Consider the following 25,730-nt stretch of genomic DNA (forward strand, 5'->3'; position numbering starts at 1 on the left):
CCACATACCTGGTGACGAAATTCACGGAGAAATCTTTCGATTTCAGGGCTGGAACTGAAGAAAACCTGTTGCATGTTCTTGAGAGGCTGGTCGACTCATTCATCTCTTTTTGCTCTAAGTTTGATGATTTTGGGAGAATAATCATTTTAGGTAAGTTCTGACTAAATTACTAGGCTTAAACTAAGTAAAATGATGTAGTTTAGGTATTAAACGACACGGTTTAAATATCCAACGCATAGGGAAAATGACCAAAATGACTCCAACTTAAAATCTGACGGAGGCCAACCACAGCGCCACTGACGGATCGTCAAAGGGACCACAGCCCGTCAAGTGGGTCGTGGTTGATGGCCAGGGTCTATTGGTTCTAGGAGGGGTCCATCCACGAGCCCTACCACGTGCCGTGTGAAGGACCACGGACCGTGAAGGCCACCATGGTTCTTCACTTGGGCTGATGTCTGCTGGCTCAGGTCCACATACCCTCCCACGGCCCGTGGTGGTCTCCGTGGTCTGATGGCTCTACCTGGCTTCCACGAGCCTTCCCACGGCTCGTGTGGTAGTCCACGGCCCGTGAAGGTCTCTATGGTCCACCAATTTTTCTGTTGTCCAGGTTTGTTAGGTATGAGGTGTTACAAATACCTCCCTGTTAAGTTCATCAAGACGCTCCAAAAGGTCATTCTTTTGCACCGACAGTATTGACAGCGAAAAGTATCATGATCGTTCATATAAAGTTTTTCGTCCCAACAGTTAGTAGATTATTTGCTTCCATCGGACTATAGAACTAACTATTCAGAGCAATTGCATCTAGCAACTATATCATACTTGGACAAGAACTTATCATTTGTATGACTATATAAGACCTATATTTTCTATGTGAAAACTACATATTAATTGAGGGGCGTATGTAGGAGCATCAACTCCAAATTGTTGGAATTCTACAAAAGTATCAAAAGCCAAAATATATCCTTGCAAGACTTGTTGAGCTTCTTCATGTGACAGACGCATGATCATCAAATGCCTTAAATATTTGGTTTGCCTACATCAGCATGATCGCAATGACGATTGTCTGATTTCAATTCAAGAAATATTTCAATTACTTTTTCTATATTTGTGGAGTCATATGAATATGGTTTTCCACTTGGTGAAATGAGCAGAACACGTACATCTGCTCTGGTCAGAGTTAAAAGTTCTTCCGCTTTCTTAAACAATGTTTTTTTATCTTTGCGAGAAAGTTGCAGCTAGCACATGCTTCCATTGATTCAATTAAGTCCATTTCAATGCTTACCGCTGATGGTATTCATTTCCACTGCAAAAGAAAAATAATTAAAGAACAAAATAAGAAGATGTTTTTTGCTGAATAAGCCAGAGAAACTTTGAGAGGAACACCAGGGTAATTTATAGTAAGTGCACGAGTCTATTTGTCACGTGTATTGTCACATTATTTAACATTTTCATATTATGAGTCTATTTGTCACGTGTATTGTCACATTATTTAATATTTTCATACTATGAGTCTATCTTCCATGAGTATTGTCGTGTTTATTTAGTATTTTTCATATCATGTGAATCTATTACTAGATTTACATATATAACTAATGTCTGGACACGTTGCACATGTGTCCATGTCGTGCAATACACATTCTTAATATAACATAAAAAAATAAAAAATATATGGGTATATTGACTAACATAGTCAAACCTTATTAAAAGTTAAATTAGCTATAATTTATTAGTTAGTTATGTACGTTTATAATGAGTTAATGTTTTAGCGTTATTAGGTATAAACAAGTAATATCATCGTATGATACCTTGGTTCTTCAATGCTGAATCTAAGGCTTTGAAGATTATATTATTATTTTTCCTTTGGAATATAGAACTAACTATTCGGAGCAATTGTATATAGAAATCATACCATACTTGGAAAAGAACTTATTGTTTCTATGACTATTAAAAAAAAAAAAAAAGACCTATCTATTCTATGTGAAAACTCCATATTAGTTGAGGGGCATATTAGGAGTATCAACAGTGTTCTAGTCTCGACAGCCAGGATGCATTCTTGCAAGGCTTGTTGAGCTTCTCCATGTGACTGGCATCACAAATATATTTCAATTTCATATGACTAGGTGGAGTGACCCAGATGTGCCTTTTTTATTGTGTATAGATATTGTTGGTTTTTCTAAAATTTTGGGGCAGTGAAAATAGGTTTAAAATGTCTCTCTTTGGATTGGAATGACTTTGAATTGATTTTAATAATTTTATTAAGCATTTAGGGGCTTTAAATAGTCAACATAAAATACATAATCTGCACAATTTAAAATTTAAGAATTTTAAAATATCTCGACAACTAAAACAACCTAACTACACCAGTAACTAAAAGCAATTTTGAACACTCCTCATTTGCTTTAGTTACTGCAATTGTAAAAACTGCTCCTCCTCAATTTTTGTCCTCTAGTAGTTGATGTTGATTTTTCATGGTTTTTGAACTTGCACGTTTTTTGGATATTGATCTTTCTCTTTTTCTTTCTTTTTCTTCTATTAATTTTGTGCTTCAAAAACACTTTGTACGACATAGGTTATAATTGGAAAGTGCTATTATTTGGATAATTGTAGGATTCGCAACCATCGAAATCGGGCTATATTGGGATCCTAGGTCTTCAAATTTAATGTTCAAATTATCATGCTCAGTGAAGGTACAAGAATTTAGGACCAAAAACAACATACCATAGTTTTTTTGTTACCTCATTAGGATTGGTAAGGTAAGGCTTAGCCCTCTTGCTCGTACTTATCTCTATTGAGATTTTTTTTATTTCTAATAAAAGGTCACTAGACACTCTGTCTAGTGGTAAATTTTCCCAAAAATAAAAATATAGTTGTAATAGCTGAAGATTGGAATATTTGCTTCTTTAAATTCCCAATTTAGTTGGCACAATCCCCTGTGTTTTCATTCCTTTTTTATTTACCATTTCGCAAAGCAGTATTTATTTTCTCCACTGATTTACTTCTTCTCTAAGTTGCAAACAAGAACGGATACATGCTATAAGAGTGATAAAACATTATTTAAGATAATTTCTTTAAAACTACTAAATAAAAATGGTTCAATAAAAAATAATACAATTTCTTACATGTTTTCCATTTAATCTCTAAAAAAATAATTTTTTAAGTCACTATCTATTAAACTAATACAACTTAATGAAAAAATGTTTATTTTTATGAATTTTATTTTTAGTATCAAACTTAACTAAAAAAATGAAAATATTAAAAAAATTATGCAGGGCGGATCTATGTGGGGCTAGGTGGGGCGGGTTGAAAATGAAAAAAGTTATTTTGCGAAGTGAGGTGGGGTGGATTAAAAAATTTGCGGGTATATGTGATTTTATGTGGGTTCAAACGTAATTTTGGCTTTTTACATGCTATAAGAGTGATAGAACACTATTTATTAAGATAATTTCTTTAAAACTACTAAATAAAAATGGTTCAATAAAAAATATTACAATTTCTTACATGTTTTCCATTTGATCTCTAAAAAAATAATTTTTTAAGTCACTATCTATTAAACTAATACAACTTAATGAAAAAATGAATTTATTTTTATGAATTTTATTTTTAGTATCAAACTTAACTAAAAAAATGAAAATATTAAAAAAATTATGCAGGGGGGATCTATGCGGGGCTAGGTGGGGCGGGTTGAAAATGAAAAAAGTTATTTTGCGAAGTGGGGTGGGGTGGATTAAAAATTTTGCGGGTTAAGTTCAACCCTCCCCGTCCCACCCTGCCCCGCGTCCGCCCAATTGTCATCCCTACTGCTGCGGAAGTAAATCAGAATAAGAGACCGGTATAATTTCAACAACGCGGATAACATAATACTCCTTCCGTCCACTTTCAATTGTCAGGTATACTAAAAATAATTGTCCCAAATTAATTGTCAATTTAAACAATCAAGAAACAATTAGTCACTTTTTTTCCAATTCTACCCTTAATAATTAACTATTGCTTTCAAAAAGTACTAGCCATAATGATTGATAGTAGGGTTATATTAGTCAAATTGCACCTTGTATTAAATTTTTCTTAAAGATTGTGCATGACCTTATCCAGACAATTAACAATGGACGAAGGGAGTATAACTTTGCATTCCCAAGATGAGTTAAGTCCTTGCAGTTTCAGTCTAAGTGCTACTTCCAGTAATCAACGCCAAGGCATCCACACTTGTATACGACTCTGACATTTTATCAAACACATGGTCCACCTTTGAGTTGACACCAGTTTCATAAGCAGAATCAAGGGCAGATGAGGCCGGAAAATGACTGGGAGGCAACATAACTGATTGTGAAACTATAGGGACAGAATTAGCGCAGTCAAAATGAACCTGTGATGAATTAGCTAGACGCCTTACCACATCATTGTTGGTTTGTTGTCGAAATCGCCGAGCAAATGTACCCTTGAAATGCAATCCAAAAATAGCTTGTTGCAAAATAAGCTATTGAACCAGGTAAGAGCTTCACCATCAAGGTAGAATAAAGAGAGCGGAAGCCAGTCATGTACATCGAATTCAAGGTATGTTAAGTACAAATAGGGGTGGCAATTTGAGCCCATATTAATGAAATGAGTCCATTTTGCCCATATTTAATGATTTAGATCACTCATAAATTACTTAACTACACTCTTTTACTTACCTTAATATCCATTTATCCCTACTTATTTCAAAATTTTCAAAAATCCCTTATTTCCTCCAATTAATAAAATATGTAAGATACATAAAGATTTCCCACCTTTTTTACAGCCAATACATGTGTATCCCGTGCACAACGCTTATGTATCCCGCATGTATCCCGTGCACAACGCTATGTATCCCGTTATGTGGAATGTATCAAACGCTATGTATCCCGTGCACAACACTATGTATCCCGCTATGTGGAATGTATCAAACTCAATGTATCCCGTGCACAACATTGTGTATCCGCAAACATCATTTTTAAGGGATTTTTGGTAAATAGAAAACAAGAAGGGATAGGATGTTATTTAGTACTTATAATATGTGGTTCCTATAATTTATACTATTTTAATTGGTTAAATATGGGCTTCATGTTATTTTAAGAGTCTCTACAAATATGGTCAAAATGGGTTAAATATGGGTATCCATATTGACCCATAATAGATCACTTAGTTTTCACTTCCACTCAAAATTCTTAATTGTGCTAAAAAATAAAAAAAATTAATATTAATTTTCAAAAATTCAATTAATTTTCAAACTTAATTGAAAAAAACAGATTTTTTTTGTTTTTGGAAAACAAAAAAAAATTAGGGGTAGGTTGGTGGAAAGAAGGGGAGGCCTGGGGTGGGGGTGCCCGAGGGAGGGGGTAATTTTTTTTTGTTTGAAAAAACAGATTTTTTTTGTTTTCGAATAACAAAAAAAATTGGGGTCTATTGGTGGAAGGTGGGGGGGGTGGGGGTAAAATTTTTAAAAAAAAAAAAAATTAGGAGTAGGTTGGTGGAAGGTGTGGGGGGTGGGGGTGCCCAGGGGAGGGGGTAAATTTTGTTTTTTGTTTTTGGAAAACAAAAAAAAATAGGGGTCGGTTGGTGGAAGGTGTGGGGGGGGGGGGGGGGGGTAAATGTTTTTATTTAAAAAAAAACACAGGAAAACAAAAAAAAATTAAGGATAGGTTGGTGGAAGGTGGGGGGGGGGGGGGGGGGTGCCCGGGGAGGGGGTAATTTTTTTTTTGAAAAACAGATTTTTTTAAATGGGTTAGAACCATTTTACCCCAAACCATATTTGACCAAACCCATATTTACCCATATTCTATTTGGGTGGATTGTAATTCAAACCATTTTTGCACAATCTGTATTCAGTCCATCCAAATCCGATCCAATCCAACCATTTGTCACCTCAAAGTACAACTCGGCCCGAAAAATCTAGCTCTCTGGGTTGCCATTGCCGCTGAATCTAGGTAGAAACATCGCATTGTTAGAATACGGTCAATGAAAGCACCAACGTAACAAACTCAAATTCCTTACTGTATTAATAAGAGAATTGGAATGCGATTACAACTTTAGAATCGTAATTGCAATACTCAAAAAAATGAATTACAATGAAAATATTGAAATAACAAGTAAATAAGATAGAGATGAGAATTGGGATGAGAAGCTAACTTACATTTTTCTTCAATTTTTATAAACCCTTATTTCCAACTCATTTGCCCTTTTAACCAAATGCTAATTGGATTTGGATTCCAAATAAAACACTCCAATGTTTTACTCTCCCCAATAATACCAACTAAACTAGTCTCCACCAATTCTAATCCATAGACCCTTACATATCCAACTCGGTTCACAACAACCGTGCGACTACAAGAAAAACTGTTATTTAAGACCAACATTTTAGGGACGAGTTAATAATCTCGTCTCAAAAAGTACATGTATTAGGACGAGATTATATTCTCGTCCCTAATTCTATATGTTATTGTGAAGGTACAAAATCTAGTCCCTAAAGAAAGTTCTAACTGGTCCCAAAATCAAAATGTGGTGAGAAGCGGGAAAAAGTGCATTTTTAATTTTCACAAAAACTCATCAGGCACCAAAAATTTACCCAAATAATTAGAACTCTTTTTTTAAAAAAAAAAAAAAAAACCTCTATTTTGGCAATAGAAAACACTTAATTAAGTTGCTTCATATTTTTCAATACAATGTAGCCCTAAATTGACTTCATCACATATCGATGCATCAACTCTTCAAATTGTAATTCACAATAATCTAACTTATCTTCCTTCCTTCTAGATTCCTGCAGAAGAATCAAAGTGCATTTTTCCTGTCGACGTACCATTCTGCCGACGGTTCTGGTGTGGCTGTCATGAATGAGGAAAACTGAGTTGGAACCTTTCTTGTTCAATACTTTCAGTTTTCATCTGCACATTCTCAAAATAGAGAAAGCACATATTGTAGGTCATCAAGTTCGACCCTCTTCTGCGAGTTAATATATATTTAATCGGTTCTTAGGTATGCCTCCTCAGCAACATTGAATTTTGTTCTTTTCTTGATTTCCTTTTGTATTTGTTTTGTTCAAATATCTCTTTATATTCTTCTTCACTACCTGATTGTTTTCTGTATGTGTATAATTAGCCAAAGATTATTGAGTTGGGATTCTGAGTTAATACTCTTTTTTTTTAAAGTATATTCTAGTTTGTAGCCAAAACTTTATTCATTGAATTGTAGATTAGAAACCTGTGTATATTTGACTATTGGAATTCCATAGAATATATTGGCTTTAATATCAAATAATCCTCAATAAAGTAACGAATATCATTTATTCAGATGCAAACATCTAGTTGAATCAATTGTCATAGAAGGCATAACAATTTAGTATTTTAAGAAAACCATTATAAGTAGCATACTGTAGAAAAAAGATATGCCTCTTACGCCTTGCCAAAATATAATTTAATAAATACCCTGTATATGCAATATGTCACAATTATTTGATCAAATATGTGAGCTAGTGTAAAGAATGAAAAGTACATGTAGTCTGTTGTTCCCTGAAAGTGACACCAATTTATAGAGACTGAGATCACACTTAGATTTTATTGCAATATTGAGAATAAGATAGAAGGTATATAAATCAACTGGAGATTTGTTATCTAATTAAGCCAAACGAGAGAGATAACTCAATTCGTGATTGTAATATGAGTTCATTGGGAGTATAATCGTGGAGTGGTATTAAGCAACAAAAAGTGGATCACATGTGGGTAGTTGTTGAGGTAACAAATGTAGTGTGGGCACTTGGCCCTTTTGTCGTGGTTCTTAACTTCCATCCAAGTCTAAAATACTATCCGCTCTACGTTCAAAGGCTGAATTACTATCCACTCTACGTTCAACTTGAGAGGAAAATAATTTTTTTAATGATCGCTTGTCTATCATAGAAATCGAGATAGAAAAAAAGAAGAAAAAGGCAAGAATTCTTCACTGCTCAAAAATCACATATCTCGCATATGACATATTTGTTTAAACTGAAGAACCACTGTTTCGTTTTTTCTTATCAAGTAAGTAATATTATACTCCAATTTTTAATATATTTTGTTGATTTGTGTATAGTCACTTTAGAAGTTGCTCAACTTCAACCGTCTATAGTCACTGCTTCACATACTCTTCATGCTCTACTTTAAATATGCTTAATTGCATAGCTGCTAGGCATGTTGTTGTTTATGTTTCTTGCTTTTGTAATTTTACAAGAATCAATTGCTTAACAGAGGAACAATTAGTTAACAAGACTTCTTTCCACTGCTGCACATTTTGTTTGTGTTGTATTTTTACACACTTCTCTGCATAACTATCGGATATTTTGTTATCGTTTCTTGTACTTGCAATTTAACAAACATCAATTTCTTAATAGAGGAACCATAAGTTCACTAGACTTTTGTCAATGTTGGACATCTTCTTCTTTATTTATTTTTCCACACTTTTCTGCACAGTTACATGAAACTAGACTTCCTTTGTTCATTATCTTCTTTGTCTGAAATAATTGATAAGTAAATGAATACAATCCCAAGTCGATGAGTGCTAGCTAGCACATGTTTTCTTCTTCTTGTAGATCATTTTAGTTGGAATTTGTATGCATCTCAAACTTGTAGGTTCTTCTAATCATCAGATTCCAATGTACCCATCCATAATATCTCCTAAATATCTACTCTCTATAACCATTTCCCTCGCTGGATAATTTTTTATATGTTGTAGAAAATTATCCTCAAGGAGTTATCTCCAGGCATTTGTGACCACAAAAGCTGATAAAAATTAATTCTTCCGCCATCTTGTTTGTGTAGCACTGTCGCTGAAGTCTTAGAGCTGCAGGATGTTTTTCCACAATTTATGGTGATGAGAACTGGTGTTCCTCAACCAAAGAGTTGTGTGATGTCTCATATCCTCCATCACCCATCGAATCCTAGTAGTCATGGCACATAGCCAAGAAAGATGTTGATTATTAATATGCTTAGAATACCTTTACCATGACAGAACTTCATACTACGAAGCTAAATTCATTATCACACGGCCTATAATAGCACATTCCGAATATAGTACACGATAACAACTACATCTACTTCAAACTATCTGAACATAGAATGCTTGTCACACACAAAGCTTATTTATTGACGATTCTGTAAGTTTTGGTACAACTTAAGTAGTGAAGCATATAAGTATCATCAGAACTGATATCAATCTTTATTCAGCTTTAGAACATCTTAGGCTACTGTCTAGTTGTTACCTCGCCCTTCTCCATTTATTTTTTAATTACCTGGCAATCATCACCTCTTGTTGAAGTTACTAGACGACTCACAAAACAATAATTCAACTCTTCGAAATTTAGATTTTCCTCACTTCCTAAAGTTAGTTCAGATTGATAGTATGTTCGTTGATGTCTTCCTACCAACTTTACCATCATTGCCCCATCCAAAATTGGCAACTCCAAATTTTTCAGCAGCTTAACCATCATCTTTAGCAAATAGCTTCAGCCCCGATCAGCTATCAATGCTTCTTTAACAACTGTCAATTTGCCAGCAGCTTGTTTTAATACTACAGAGATAGCTTATTTAATTTCACACTTGTAACACCTCTATTTTGAGGTAATATATTGATACCACCATCGACCCACAAAAATATGTTGAGCTTTTAGTCAAGTTATCAATGAATCCAGAAGCTTGTGAAAACTCCCTGAAACATTAAAATAGCAATTGCACAGACCTGCTCTCACCTTTGCAGAACAAGAAAAATCCATGAGCAAAACAAATCTATGTGACCTTTGCAGACATGTTTCTGGCAAACGGGAATTTGTAGTTTCAACTGCATTTTTGGTTAGTTGTTATTGCGGTTTCAACCAAGTGCTTCTTGTAGTTCGATATGAAAAATCCATGGCGTGGTTACTGCATCTGAAAGCCTTTTTACTAATTTTCTCTTGTTAGTGGAGGAGCTTGTTGATGTTTCTGTTGAATTGATGAATTTTACACTTCTTTTGCGGTGAGCACTTTAACTAATTCTAGTGTATAATAATATTATTATATAATAATATGTATTTATCATCTTTGCAAAATTTTGTTCTTACAGGTTTTTGAAAATTGAAGTTGCAAGTCAAGATTAAAGTTTAGAAGATGCACAAGTTGACTATTATTTTGCTAATGACGTTATGTAAAACATGATAACATACTCTAGCTTGGGATGTTAATTGATAAAGTTTTTTTGAGCAAATATTCAAATTATATCTATAATCCTTTTGTATAGAATTTTTTATCAGTAGAAATATTATATTTAGTGATGAAACCAGTATGTACTGTTGGTGGAAAATTAGAGGACGAGAAAGTTCCTCATCTCTAAAGGTTAATCTAGGACGAGAAAGTTCCTCATCTCTAAAGGTTAATCTAGGACAAGGCAATTTCTAGTCTCTAAAGATTAATCTAGGACGAGGTTTTCAGTTGTCGCGATATAGTTATTTAGGACCAGATAGTTACTCATCGCACAAAATATAATGGTCGCGGATAGCTACTTCTCAAATATGAAAATTGCCTAATTGGGACAGGATTCACGGTCTCTAGAAGTACATTAGCGACCGTATAAAATGTCGTCTCTAATAACATTTAGCGACCAGCTATAGCAACCCGTCGCAATTAACCTTTAGCGAAGAAGCCTATTGGGACAGGTGGCGACCAACATTTTACCGTCGTAATTGGCCATCCAGATATAGACATTTAGGGACGAGATTTCCCTTCCTTATAGGCAGTTTTTCTTGTAGTACAAACAACATATTGACACCACTTTTTTAGCGTTTAGGAGTCACGAACACATGAATTTAAAATTTTCTCAATTTTTCATGGTTATGAATTTCTAGAAACATCACTTGGCGGATTTTTCGGGATCATCCATAATGATCTAGTGAACGATACCCATAGCCTCTAAACGATCTACATCACTTTTTTTGCTTATGGGTCACGTAACAGGAATTCAAAATTTTCTCAATTTTTCATGTGTATTAGTTCATGAATTTTTTGAAATATCACTGAGTGGATTATTTTGACCTCAATTTTTTGGGACTATTCGTAATGACCCAGTGAACACATTACCCCTACCTAGGGAAGAATTGGTTTTCTACATCACTTGATCACAATTTTAAAAATTTTAAATCCTTTTAACGATAGATCTTCATTTTTACATAGAAGAAATATATAAAATAAAAAAAAGATCTATTCTATTAATTTTCTTAATGATCAAGAAATCTTAATCCCCCACACGTAACGGTGCAGTTATGGGCTAATCAGACTTATATATAGGACACTAGGCCTAAAATTGAGAAATCAGTTTTAATTTCTATTTGAGAAAAAAAAAATTGTCTCTGTTTCCCGCTAAAATTCTCTCCGAAATTTCGAATTCTTGATCGTGAAATGGCTAATCAACAACGGCAGCGATTGATTCCTTTGAAGAAGAAGAAGACATTCTTTTTCAATTTCATTTGATCAAAAGCTGAAGAAGAAGCTAACAACACACCACGGAAAAGGACTCGAGACGTATTAGAGACAGGCAATGTCACCACAATGTTCGATTTCATGCCATCAAAAGCTGAAGAAGAAGCTAACAACACACCACGAATTATTACTCGAAAGCTAATAGAGACAGGCTCTGCCAGGATATTCAATCCGAATAACATATACTACATCAGGAGTACCATTAGCCATACATGGATTTGGAGATAGCAAGAAGTTTTGTGAACGAGAACGAGGTGCGTGTTAAGTTGTGGGATGACACGGAGAACAATGTCCCTAGGAAGTATGGATGTGGAAGATTTACTGTTAGGAAGCTGCCTGATGATGACTATCATCTATCGAGATCGCGTATTGGTTATAGGTGATAAAATTGGGCTGTATTGGAATTCAACGTTTGTTTTCTAAGGCTGGTGATTCAAGAAATTGATTGATTGATTAGGGGCTTTGTAGAAATTGAGATATCTTCAAGTTTTATGTTCAAATTCTGTAAATGATTCAAGAATTTGTTTCGTATTGATTGTAATAGCTGAAGATTTGATTCTGAAATTGGGATCTTTTCAGTATGAAGTACGATGATTCTTCAAGTTTGTAATTGAAAGGTCTTACAACAAGCACATTTCTTTCTCAGTTTGTATGTTTCTTCTGCTATTTTTACCGATAGTCTTCACATCTCGATTTTGCTGATCTAAATTTGTAATTTTAGTAACCAAACAGAAAATCCTGTTGACTGTCAATTCATCCTATATTTTTTCTACTAAGCAAGTTACTGCTTATACCTAAGATTGTGTGTACAATAGTATAGAAGAACCAAGTTATGATAAATATTTGTATTTTTCTCTATTTGCGTCTTTTTTCATTCACATTGTGAGATATTTCATTGACACCGGGGGAACAAAGTACAATGAAGTATATGTTGCAGATTAAAGGTTCAACAGAACGACACAAAATTGCTATTAAAACGTGCTAAATATGTCTATAAATTTGAATATGTCAAGTTAAAAGACACATTTATGTATTATGTCTATAATAAATACTGATTCAACTAATTATATACACATCTCTAGTTCATATTATCTCACGCACGGGTTGAGCAAAAGGTAAACATGATTTTGGGGATCTTCGTAACTCGGTTGGCTAGCTATCACAATATGGCAGTTAATTTGATTCCTCCATATTTCTCATTCTCCTATCCACAACAACAAAAACAAAAGAAAAAGTAAACACGATTTTTTTTTGTTACATCTAAAACTGCTAAATACTTTTAACATAAGAAAAATTATTAGTTTTGCGATAAAGGGGTTACAAAAAATGCCAACGCATCCGTTAATTTCTATTTTTGCTTAAATAATATTTTTTTTTTAAAACAAATGTTATTTAGACCAAATTTCTCATCAAATTGAAGAACGCGTCTGTTTTGAGTAGTTCAGCCTATAAAATAGAAACCACGTAAATTAATTTGTTCAAATAATAATAATAATTTTCTCTCTCCTACTCATAGTTGGAAAAGAAATTAAATCCTAATTTGTTTAGGATTAGGAAATAGGTTTCCAATTTCTATTCAAAGTAGGTCTTGCACCCTTATAAATAGAGATGTTACTACCTATTTTTAATATATTAAATTTTTGGGGGAATTGTATTCTTCAGATAGTTTCTTCAATGGCTGATCATAAGTTTTTGACTAGCATTAAGAAGACATTCTTTCATGAATTCATCTCATCGAAAGCTGAAGAAGAAGCATGTCAAGTTAACAACACATCATGGGTAGTGACTCGAGAAATAGTGGAGATAAGAGACATATACTCTGCCCCAATAATCGATCTGGAAGATCCGTGGCAAATTAAGAAAAAGATTACCCATAACGAGGTCATTTTAGGAAAGTTGGTGATTCCATTTCTCGAAATGTTTGAGTACATTCTTAGATACTGGAAGTTGGACATGGCCAAAAGTTTGACGAACGGGTACGAGGTGTGTGTTAATATGTGGGATATAACTGAGGAGAATGACCCTAAAAAGTATGAAGGTGAAAGTATTTGCTTTAGGAAGTTGTACAATGGCTATTCTCTATCGTGCATGAGATTGTTTAATGATCGCGGATTGAATGTTGGTGATGAAGTTGGGTTATATTGGGATCCTAGATCTTCAAGTATAATGTTTAAATTACTTTCTCAGAATTCGCACTCAAAAATTTAGGACCAAATATAATATACCAATCTTTTTTTATTAGTATTACTCTTTCATATAATTGTAATAGCTCAATTGAATAATATTTTTATTAGAATTACTCTTCATTTAATTGTCATTGAGTACTGTTGGAGTTGTGCATGATCATTTGGGGCAAATTAAGAAGTGAGTATATTTAACAAAGTTTAACATCAGAACATTTATTTTCTGCCAAGCAAATTTAAATTCAAGAACTCTTCTATTGCTTATATATACCTAAGTTGTGTGTGCAATAGTTATAGTATGTAAAGTTTAATCTTTATAATTATCGTTAAAAATGGATAAAGTTTAGCTATTTTAATACGTCAAACAATAGTTTTGTTACTCTAGAGTTATCAGAGTGCTTGTACTCACTGTTGTTAGTATTTAAAAAAATATAAGCATACGCTAATAGATGATCACTTACTAATTTCATGATTTACTAGAACTGAAGATTATAGTTGCAACACAACAAGTCTCAAGTTTTAGAAGAATGTATGTGGCTTAACTAGCATTTGGATATAAATTTTGACGATAACTTTTGAAAATTTATCTTTAGATATATGTTTGGTCATGATTAGATTTCAAAAATTTATGATCAAACAAGAGTTAATTGATTTGGATCGTTTTTTACCCAAATCGTGAATAACGGATATTAATTTTCATGTAGCTATTGTTGGTGGAAGGTGATAGGAACATTCGGTGAAATTTAATTCACTGTGGTTATTAAAAAAAAATAAAAAATCCCTGAGATTTAAACGATGCCGTTTCAATACACACTGTATATATTGCTCTAACCTTTAGGGCTTATGATCTTTTCCCCCAAATTCTCAACTGAAACATCTTCTTCATCATCATCTTCTCTAGGGTTTAACATCTTCTCAATTCTCCACAGAACCAGCCATGGCGCGTAACGAGGAGAAAGCTCAATCAATGTTAAACAGGTTCATCACAATGAAAGAGGAAGAAAAGAAGAAACCCAAAGAACGCCGACCTTATTTAGCCTCTGAGTGCCGTGATTTAGCTGAAGCGGATAAATGGAGGCAGCAAATCATGAGAGAAATCGGTCGAAAAGTAACTGAGATTCAAAATGAAGGACTTGGGGAACACCGATTGAGAGACCTGAATGATGAGATTAATAAGTTAATTAGAGAGAAAGTTCATTGGGAGAGGAGAATTATTGAACTTGGCGGACCGAATTATACCAAGTATTCAGCGAAGATGACGGATTTGGATGGAAATATTGTTGATGTACCGAATCCGGGTGGACGTGGTCCTGGGTACAGGTATTTTGGTGCTGCTAAAAAGTTGCCTGGTGTTAGGGAGCTGTTTGAGAAACCTCCTGAATTGCGAAAAAGAAGAACTAGGTATGTTTTAGTTACTTATATACATTGCTGATTGACTGATTTTGACCTCATTCATGCTTGAGTATGTTGTCTGGTTTATATATATATCATTATTTATGCTTGTTAAGTATGATGTTATGTTATATATCACTAGTAGCTTTTCCAGAATTAGTAGAAAAACTTGATAGGAATGTATTAAAAATTATTAATTTGTGTTTGTGATACAAACGAACCTAAAAGAGTAATCACTAGAGAGCTGGGCTTTGAATTCTGTCTCTACTAATATTTAGGGATTACATCGATAGAAGAAGAAGAAGCAGATACATACCTGTATTTTTATTTGATGAAATACAAGCTCGTTGAAAAGCTTACATTTTTTTTTGATAAAGTAATAAATTTTATTAATCTAAAAAGCATGCTCATAAACGAGAAGTATACAAAAAAAAGCAAAAAACCTACGAAAAAAGAGATTTTGTAACACCCAACCTTCTATGCATAAAGGAATCTTGCACCATAAAGAAATAAGGGATAAAATACTACTCAACTGAAGAAAGTTCATAACTAACGGAAATGCTTACATATAGTGCTGGATTTTGAGTATCGACTTAGCTATCAAGGAAATCCACCTAGACCTTCTAACAGTTAAGGGAGATTGGAAGGCAGTGAAAAGGAGACATGATCCTAAATTAAAGAGACATTGTTATTCTTCATTGGTTGCAATAGGGTGATATGTTGTTGTTTGTCTTCGTCAGTGACTGGAGCACACACATGAAATTAGATAAATAAATAGGATAGTCTGGAGATGGTTCTTTGGTTCATACAAATAGATTAGTGAAAGACTAAGCACTACCAATGATTGGTTTACAATGGTTTTTGGTTTCCCATCACAAACATGTATTTGCTCAACAGATTTAAATAAGAGATGGTGCTTAGCCTAAAATTGCTTATTTATTTATTTACTTTGGTTGATAAGTTTATTAATGTCATTGATATGTTTGACAACAGTGTTTTGACAGATTTCTAATAAATTATTTTTTTCCCAATTGTAACTAAGCAATAACATTAAAGCTAGCGTTCAGTTTCAAAAAAAAAAAACATTAAAGCTAGCGTCCACTATTACAAAAAACTCAACCTAGATTGCTTCAATTGCATTCTCTATTCCTTAAATTTTCCCAGTTACTTCAAGTATGGTCTTTGTTTGGGAGGAAATAGAGAAAATGAGAGAAAGGGGAAGCAATGATAAACTGATGTTCTATGGGTTTTTTTTTTGAGAGAAAAAAACTGATGTTCTATGGTTTTCAATAGGTTCTCTTTAGAATACAAAATAATATAGTAAGGATAAAACTATTGAACATGTCTTGGATAAGGATATGTTGCTCAGAGAACTTGGAAAGTCATTCATGATCCTTCGGGTATAGTGTATTATAGAATACCATTAGAAATTATCATGTTCAACTGGTGGGCTGTATCCTAAAAAACAAAAATCAAGAATTGATTTTTCAAGCTACTACAATTTCTACCTTCTGGAAACAGATGTCTATAAGTATGGGAAAGGCAATATTTCCTTGGTCCGAAATTACTTGTTGAAGACATGATCGGAGCTTCATTGGATCTGGGAGGTACTTCTGAAGGGAAAGAGAGTGGGGGGTGGGGTTTGGGGGGGGGGGGGGGGGAGATGACAAGAAAGGATTGGTTGTCTTTTAACTTTTTGGGGGTAAAATATGGAAAAATCCCCATTACAAATAAGATTAGTAAGGATATTTAAGAGAAATAAAAAATGGGTACATTGTTAACCTACTTCAGCAATGTTATAGGTCAGCAAAACCCAACATGTATAGTATGTATATACATGTGTGTGTATATATGTACCTATAGGTGTATAATATGCATGTATAATATATATGATTATACATGTTATATGCACGCATGTTTGTTGATCTAGTAAAAGATTTCATTGATAATGACAAGGCCATAATGGCCGTAGACAAGAGGTATACCAAAAAAGAGAAACCTGAAAAATGTGGTTCTCTCCGAAAGACTCTCAATCCTCTATAAAAATTAGAACTACATGGGTGCACTAAAAGAAAATAAGGGATAGGACCTCCCCTTCAAAAACTCATATTTCTCTCTTTCTAAATGATCCACAAAAAAAGTTTTGCGCCTTCTTCCCCTAGCTAGCTTCACTCTTCCCGTTGATCATCAACGCCTTCATGAACTTTGGCATTTCCCAAGAAACACCAAACCATTTAAAGATCCACAATATCCTCATGACTAGTTTGCAATGTATCAAAATATGATCTACGTCCTCACCTGCCTCCTTACACAGGAAACGCCAACTTATGCAAACAACCTTCTTTTCTAAGATTCTACACCAACAGCAACACCTCTCTAGTTGCCAATCAGGTGAAGAAACACCCCTTCCTTGGCACCTTAAGGTGCCCAGACCGAATCATATGGAAAACTGTCCTCTACCCTACCCAAAAGCTTCTCATAGAAGGACTTAACAGAGAAACCTTTGTTATTTTCCAAATCCCAACTCAAAGCATTGGGTTTGTCAACTGGCTCGCAATGCTTGTGAAGTAAAGTTAGCAGTCTCTGAAGCTCGGTCACCTCCCAATCTTATCTTGGAAATTCCCCTCCTGAACCTCAAATCCCGAAAAGTCCCATCCCTTTGCGTACCTCTAGCTCGCTGTATAGACAATTCCTCTTGTCAAGGTCCTATACAAAACCGGGAAATCATCTGTTAGCGCCAAACTCCTCACCTATTTTGCCCACAAAAACTAACTCTATTCCCAATCCCAACTTTAAAAGCAATGTTTTCATTAAAGGCTTACCACCCCTTCATTGTGTTTCTCCACACACCACACCCGAAAGACAGTGGTCGCATTAGTTTTCCACCCCCTTTCATTACTCCATATTATCTGTTATCACTCTTCTCCATAAAACTTTTCCCTTTGTCCCAAATCTCCACAACCTTCAACTTTTTAACCCCAATCCCTCCCCACCATTTAGGAGTTGTCATGGTCTCCTATTGAACTAAGTGGAACTTCCTTGCCTCATCCGCCGCATCCCAAATAAAGTTTCTTTGTAATCTTTTCAACTTTCCTATAACAAGAGTAGGTGCATTGTATAGGGACATGCAATATGTAGGAATACTTGATAAAGTGCTCTTAATAAACACTTCCTTCCCTCCTTTTGACAAATACCTCTTCTTCCACCTTGCCAGCCTCTTCTCTACCCTCTGAATGGTTGGATTCCAAATGCCTTGATCTTTGATCGAGACCCCTAGAGGTAAACCCACGTAGGCAGTAGAGAGGGCCCCTACCCTGCAATGCAAAACTCGGGCAACCTGTATACACATTATCTATGTATATATGAAATCACCTGATTCAAAAAATGTATATATGAAATCACTTTTCATACCGACATAATTATGCTTTGTGATTTATTGCAACCACACCAAAATGGCTTGAATGGGGGTATTATGGACATTTCTTACGTGTAAAAAATATCTAATATACCTTTTGTGAAATTCGCAGTTTCAAATTTGAATTTTGTTCTCTCATCAAAATTAATTTTATCCTATTTTCCAATTGCATTGATAACATAATCTGATGGAGAAAAAAAGTTACTTTTTGTACCACTCCGTACATGAAAAACTAAGCAACTATGACCCCCTCTATTCTTTTTTCATTTAGGTGTATGCTATACAACATCCATTAATTTAGTTGGGAAAAGACATAAGTAACACCCTGTAGTTGTCCAAAAAATTCATTTACACACTAATACTTGATACTTTACGGGTGACCTACTACCTACCTCCCTATTCTTTTTCAAGATGAATTACTTACCCCCAAAAACGGCACAACCAGATTCAAGTCAAGCACTGTTTTACATGCGCAGCCACATGGTTTTTCTACATTATCTTTTCTTCTTTTCCTACCTTTTAATTCTACTCTATTCCTCTCCATCATTGCCTTGCTGGAAAAGTCACTGCCGGCAAATCTCCATCTCCGATTTCAATAAACAAATTGAAACCCCAAGAACTCTGCCAGACAAAGTCTTATATTCATATATGAATTGGCATTCTCTGTGAAGAAGAGATTATAACCAAGTTCTAATGGGTGTCTCACAGAGAGTATTTTGATTTGTAAATATTATTTTTTCTAGTTGTACTTTTAGGCCTAATGATGCTTTGTTTTTAGAATACCAGTTCTCAATATTATTTTCTCGAATTTTAAAGAAACATTTACCATCTTGCATCAAATATAATAGTCAACTATGTCTCATTTTGCATAACATCTACAGAAATTTCAATTCTATCATCAGAAGGATTATTAGTTATTCATACTTGATTCTAAGAAAAGGGTTATTAGTGAAATTAATTTGATAGTTGTGGTGGTCTGTTACTGAAATGGTGGGTGGCAATGGTTCCAGCATTTCACATTAGTGTTAGAGAAAAGTGTGATTATGGTGTAGAACAAAGATATAAATTTACCATGAAGTTTCTAATTAAATATGACTTTTGTATTTAAGGGAAAAGAAAAGATAAGGCAATCAGTTGTTGACATGTGGCAAAACAATTCTTTTAACATGGTCCAGATGCCATTCACACACCTTACTGAAGGTAAACCCACTGCCTTTGCCATGTGGCAATTGGGGTGGTGTTGGTACCACATAAAATAAGAACATGGAGGTAATAGGTCACCCATAAAGTATCAGTGTATAAATGACTTTTTTTGACAACTATGGGGTGTAACTTATGTCTTTTTCCATTTTAGTTTATCTTAATACTTGCGGATAAAAGTGAAAGATTCAAATTTATTATGTTATGCATGAACATAAATAAAAAAGAGAAGCTACTATCAATGGATGTATAGCATGCACCTTGATGAAATGGATAAAGAGGAGCTGTTATTACTTTAAGTTTTTTCCAATGTATGCGGCATGCCAGGAAAGATGAAAGAATTTCCCTCCATCAAAATATTATATTTCTTGGAGAAAAAAAAATCCTTAATGCGTTGGGAACATATGACATAATTAATTCGATGAGAGAGAACCAAATTAAAATTTGGAATAGTGAAATCCTATTTTTTACGAAGGGCGTGATAGACATCTACACATAGAAAATGTCCATAATACCCCCATTTAGAATAGAGGACAGAATTCTTACGCTTTTCTGCGCTTTCTCTTTTGACTACCCTGATGATCCTTATGAATTAGATTCAATTGAACTTTGATCAAACCCTGCTCTCCTTTGTTAAGGTGGAGAATTCACCTAGAAGTCTACTACTTCATCATTAATGAAATCACATTCCATGAGCTAGGACTTTATTTCATTGTCAAAGCAATTTCAGTCAAGTTTTTTCTTTTCCCATCAAGTATGAGTTAAAATGTCTCAATTTCTCAACAAAAAAAATTCTGATTAATGGGGATTTTCATGTTAAAACCTGCTTTAGTGAGTGATTAACAATGTGGAATCTCCAATCAGTGTTATCAAAGGCGCGCTTTAAGCACGCTTAATCCCTGAAGCGAGGCTCAAAACGTGTTGTGCGCTTCGCCTCGCTTTATGTGTGCTTCAGTGTCGTCATCAAGGTTCTAAGGCAAGCTTTTCCTTGCCAATGAGCCTTTTATGAAGAAGTGAAACTAAATAATTGATATTTCACTTAACCATAAAAAAAAATCAATTTCTTTGGTCATATATTTGTCATTCATGTTTATAATTATTAGTTTTGGACTAAACATATATATTTGTATTCTTTTCTCCCTTTGCGCCTTTTTTCATTAAAGCCCGTGCTTTATTTGCGCTTAAAGCCCCCATGGACTTTAGAGCTTTTTTGTGCGTTTCGCCTTTGATGACACTGTCTCCAATTTCAACATGAGATTGGATATGGCCTCATAAGGAAGTGAGAGGACAAGTATGTCCTCCTTTTGGAATCTAGTATTGATCAATCTGAAGTTATCTGATGAACTACCTACTGCTGAAAATGCGATGGTTGTCAAAGTTCAGCCACCTTGGAAGGTGTATCTGGATGGTACTCTGCTACTTGAAGGTTTTGGTGTGGGTGTGGTTTCACTACTTTTCAAGGAGGGGGGTTTACCATATTATACTTTAAATGCAACATTGCTTGAAAAATAATGCCAAATATCAAGCACTTCTTGTCTTTCCCAAACACCTCCAAAAATAAAAAAGAGCTTAAAAGCCAAAAACTGCTTGAAATAAACCAATCTAAACACCCTCTAAGTCTTCAGAAACTCAAAGTTTGTTGTCAGTTAGCTTCTTAGTAGCTTCCAGTGTTATCAAAGGCGCGCTTTAAGCGCGCTTAATCCCTGAAGCGAGGCTCAAAACATGTTGAGCGCTTCGTCTCGCCTTATGTGCGCTTCAGTGTCCTTATCAAGGTTCTAAGGCAAACTTTTCCTTGCCAATGAGCCTCTTATGAAGAAGTGACACTAAACAATTGATATTTCACTTTATCATAAAAAAATTTCAATTTCTTTGGTCATAAATGTGTCATTCATGTTTATAATTATTAGTCTTGGACTAAACATATATATTTGTATTTTTTTCTCCCTTTGCGCCTTTTTTCATTAAAGCCCACGCTTTATTTACGCTTTGCGCTTAAAGCCCCCACGGACCTTAGAGCTTTTTTGCACTTTTCGCCTTTGATAATACTGGTAGCTTCAAAGTGAGAAAACTATGTTGTTTCCATGTTACAATTAGCTCAAAATTTATGGGCTTATGGCTTGATATGACATAACATAAGCATAAAATCAGTGTGATTAAAGGCAAAGGTTCGCTTAAGCCTTGAAGCTCAGTGAAGATGCATATTTAGTACACCAAGAAGCACATTTTGTCAATGTCTGAAGTAGAGAACAAGAAAGTTGACAGCAACCCCATCTGATGGTATTTCTTCCAGCCTGCTTACCGTTATCAAATAAGCAGGTCAGGAAGGGGAACCTTAGTGTAACTGGTAAAGTTGTTGCCATGTGACCAAGAACATGTGTTCAAGCCGCGGAAACAACCTCTTGCAAAAATGCAGGGTAAGCCTGTGTACAATAAACCTTTATGGTTCGGTCCTTCCCCGAGCTTTAGTGCATCGGGCTGCCCTTTATAAAATTTCAGTTCAAGTTCATAAGCAGTGGTATTTGTTGCACTGAATATCATTTCCACTTAAAGATTGAATCCAATATTAGTCCTGCTATACCACTTACTTATCAAGTAGCACTTCTTCCTGCCCACTAGCCTTGTCACCAACTTTATGACTTGCTTCTTGCACTTACACTCTTATAGTCATTACAAACGTAATTCAAGTAAAAGAAAGTTCAGATTTTTTCTTAAGATATAATGTGTACAGATTGCAGTTAGTAGGTTGCAAGTGGTCTTATGACTTGAACTTTTTAAATATATGTGGAATGTGGATAGATTGTGAATTAACAGGTTGGAAGTTCTATGTATGAATGAAAATTTAGTTTATCAGAAATTTTGTAGCTTTATGCTGTTTATGCATGTATGATGTCATCTCAGAAATGGCAAGTCAGTATATTTTCTTCATGCTTGGGAAAATCAGATGTGTTTTCTTGTAACTGCAATGTAGCTAAAAGAAGATTTGTTGGACTCTTGTATGAAATGCTGTAAATGTTACTTTGTCAATTTAATGTTTTTTGTGTGGATACGTTTTAGATTTCTTCTGCCTGGTATTTATTTTGGCAATTCTTATATTGATTTGTTTGTTGAAAATCTGTAGGTATGATATATACAAGAGGATTGATGCCAGCTACTATGGGTACAGAGATGAAGAGGACGGAATATTGGTAAAGTTGGAGGGTCCAGCAGAGAAAAAGATGCGAGCTGCAGCTGTGAAAGAATGGATGGAGATGGAAGAGATAAAGAGAGAAGCCAAGAAGTCGGTAAAAAGTGGGGAGGTAGTAGAGGTGGGTTTGGGATCAAAGATATTGTTTGAGGAGGAAGAGGATGTGATAGAGGAGGAGAGGATGGAAAGGGAGAGGGAGGAGAAGGACAGAGAAAAAGAATATGTGGTACATGTACCATTACCAGACGAGAAAGAGATTGAGAGGATGGTGGTGGAACATAAGAAGATGGAGCTTCTGAGCAAATATGCTAGTGAGGATTTAATGGAAGAGCAAATGGAAGCTAAAGCCATGCTTAACATTCAAAGGTAGGTAACGAAGCGCTATTACATAGAGCATATGTTTCTACTGAGGAGTTGTTGGCTTTTCTTCAAAGATGTTGCATTAATCCGACTCTGTTTAGCGTTGTTGTACTTCTTTTCGAGTGTAGCTAACTAACTAGCAACGAATAGAATGACCATCTTTCTGGCTTCGGTTCATGCTATAGTTCTCTCACATTCTGCTATAACATTGATTTTCCAACAATGTGATGAAGTGCATAGAATGTAGTTTAAGCATTTCACTATTCTGCGTCGTGAATCCTCGGTAAATTTAATTCGATTTTCAAGTGATTATTTAATCCTACTTGTTATGTTATTTACATATTTTTTTTCCCAGTCATTGTATGTGTTTTGTGCTACCTACCCTTTAATTCATAGTTCATTTAAAATTTGAATAAAAAGTAATCCTCCAAAGCAACGATTTTATATTATTATTATTGTTAGGTCGCATGTCCGCTGGCATCTGCCTACCTGCTTCCGTCTACGCCTTCCGATATGTCACTTAGCATTAGAATTGCATTCGATATTCAAAAAATCCTCTAATCGTGGCATCGTTGTTGGACAGGACGTTGCCAAACCTCAAATCGCGACACCGTTATTGGGTGTGGGTCTTGCATTCGACAAGTTATTGATCAACCTAGTTCAACACTTGGTGGCGTTTCTCCAAGTCTATATCATCAGATATTGAATGCATACAAAGGATTGAAAACAAACCATAGGATTGACACCTATGATGGTGGAAGATAATACACGTATCCGATAAAATAATTGAGATGCATTTAAGTTGGATTAAAAAAAAAGTTTCTAACCACAATTTTTAATTCACTAGATCATGTCATCATATCCAAAGTTAACTTCACTTGGATCAATATCAGTCAGTAACTCTTCCAAATGAACAGAAGGGACATATATTTCCCATCAGCCATCAGTAACATAATGTGATTTCCAATGGTTGCTTTTATAAAAATGTCAACTTTTTTTTTTTTTCAAAGCTCCAGAGTAATTAAATATCAATAAATATATCTACTGTGCACAATAATTACCAAAAAAGGATATTTTTTTATAGCTAGAGTAGTATAGTGGCCATCATATATTGCATTGATACATGCTTTATACAAATCAATTGAAAGGAAATTTTTCCCAAAAAAGACTTGACACAAGAAATTTAGCTTATGTGTATAGTTTTTTATAGGAAATATTAATCAATTTCATCTCACTGAAAATCTTGAATCCCAAAATTCAACTACTATTACAAGGGTCAAAGCCAAACAGGTTTGTCCCAAGAAACAAAGCCCAATTTGTCTGTCATTGTATTGTCAAATCCCTTATTACCTGCTTCTTGGAATATAACACAAGTAAAGGTCACACAATTAATTAATAATGATGTGACTATCTCAAAAAAATAATTACTTATTTTAGTGATCTTCAATCCATTAACTGAACTATTCTATAAATGTTATGGCCTGACTAATTTGGATTTGCGTCTGATAGGCTCGCGAAAGGGGAGTAAAGTGCACTTTACCAAGAGGGTTTTCATTCCTAGGCTTTGAATGTGATATCTTTGATCAAAGGAAGAATGATCTCAACCACTCTACCATTCGACTACAGCTCTAGGTGGTATGTGATCGCTTCAATAGTCAATAGTGCATGTTGAAAAGGTAGGACGGAGCTACGTACATCAAAAGATGTATATATTAAATCTTGTACATATTTTAAGTGAAATTTCTAATTTCGCTACGATGAGAGGTGACTAGAGTAGATGTTCAACTTGTTAGAGCCAATGGCTTTATGACAGTCCCATAATACTAAATTTGGGGTCTGAAAATGATCAAACAAAATCATAGAAGATGGACAAACTATTTTTGAACCCAGAAAAAGGATGTTGGAAACAATCCTAACTTAGCAACTTACTCCTATGCTCTTTGTACAAAAAAAAATAACAATAACATATCAGTATAATTTCATAAGTGAAGTCTGAAAAAAATAAAATGTACACAGATCTTACATATTACGTGATCTTTGTATAATAAAGAGGTTGTCAAATGTCAAAATTAAATTTCATTTACACAAAAAGTCAATAGTAATAAGTACTCAAATTTCAGCATATTTTAATTTACCTTTATTAGAGCCTTTCCTATTTTTTGCTAACATTTAATCCTTCCCCTTACAAAGTGACATAAATAAATATTGTGACAGATACCCAATTTATGAATATTTGAATTCACAGTCAAATACTCACGGACTGCAAAACCAAAAGAACAAAAATAGGAAAAATAAAAATAAAAAATATTAAAAGGAAAAAAAAAAGTAGGGTTTATTTGGAGCAATTGTTCCTCTGGAAAGAATGGAAGTAAATAGGTCAGAAAAACAGCAACAAAACAACCATAAAAATTTCCTTTAAATTCCAAAAATAGTCTGACTTAAATTTATCAATTTTTTATAAAATAAATAATATTTTTAAAAAGTTGCATGTAAAATATTTCAACCCTAGGTGA

The 25,730-nt window shown here is 34.4% G+C and overlaps 2 protein-coding genes across 2 annotated transcripts; both read left to right on the top strand.

The window, feature by feature from the left end:
* Positions 1 to 13,157: 13,157 nt before the first annotated feature.
* LOC125831469 (B3 domain-containing protein At1g10455-like) lies at positions 13,158 to 13,691 on the top strand. The gene has a single exon (XM_049510651.1). It carries the CDS (start codon positions 13,158 to 13,160, stop codon positions 13,689 to 13,691), a length of 534 nt encoding a protein of 177 aa, XP_049366608.1.
* Positions 13,692 to 14,551: 860 nt separating this feature from the next.
* Positions 14,552 to 23,440, top strand: LOC125831571 (uncharacterized). Its single transcript, XM_049510729.1, has 2 exons — positions 14,552 to 15,067; positions 22,792 to 23,440. The coding sequence occupies exons 1-2, from the start codon at positions 14,604 to 14,606 to the stop codon at positions 23,225 to 23,227; spliced, it is 900 nt and encodes a 299-aa protein (XP_049366686.1). The 5' UTR covers positions 14,552 to 14,603; the 3' UTR covers positions 23,228 to 23,440.
* Positions 23,441 to 25,730: the final 2,290 nt, after the last annotated feature.

The sequence above is a fragment of the Solanum verrucosum genome, unplaced genomic scaffold, assembly GCF_900185275.1.
Source record: "Solanum verrucosum unplaced genomic scaffold, falcon-dt-bn FXZP01000049.1, whole genome shotgun sequence".
NCBI lineage: Eukaryota > Viridiplantae > Streptophyta > Magnoliopsida > Solanales > Solanaceae > Solanum > Solanum verrucosum.

Bases quoted from the DNA above. Each gene is read 5' to 3' on its own strand.
- LOC125831469 (XM_049510651.1), top strand. From the start codon at position 13,158: ATGGCTGATCATAAGTTTTTGACTAGCATTAAGAAGACATTCTTTCAT.
- LOC125831571 (XM_049510729.1), top strand. From the start codon at position 14,604: ATGGCGCGTAACGAGGAGAAAGCTCAATCAATGTTAAACAGGTTCATC. The intron at 15,068-22,791 runs GTATGTTTTAGT...GAAAATCTGTAG, and splicing joins TTGCGAAAAAGAAGAACTAG to GTATGATATATACAAGAGGA.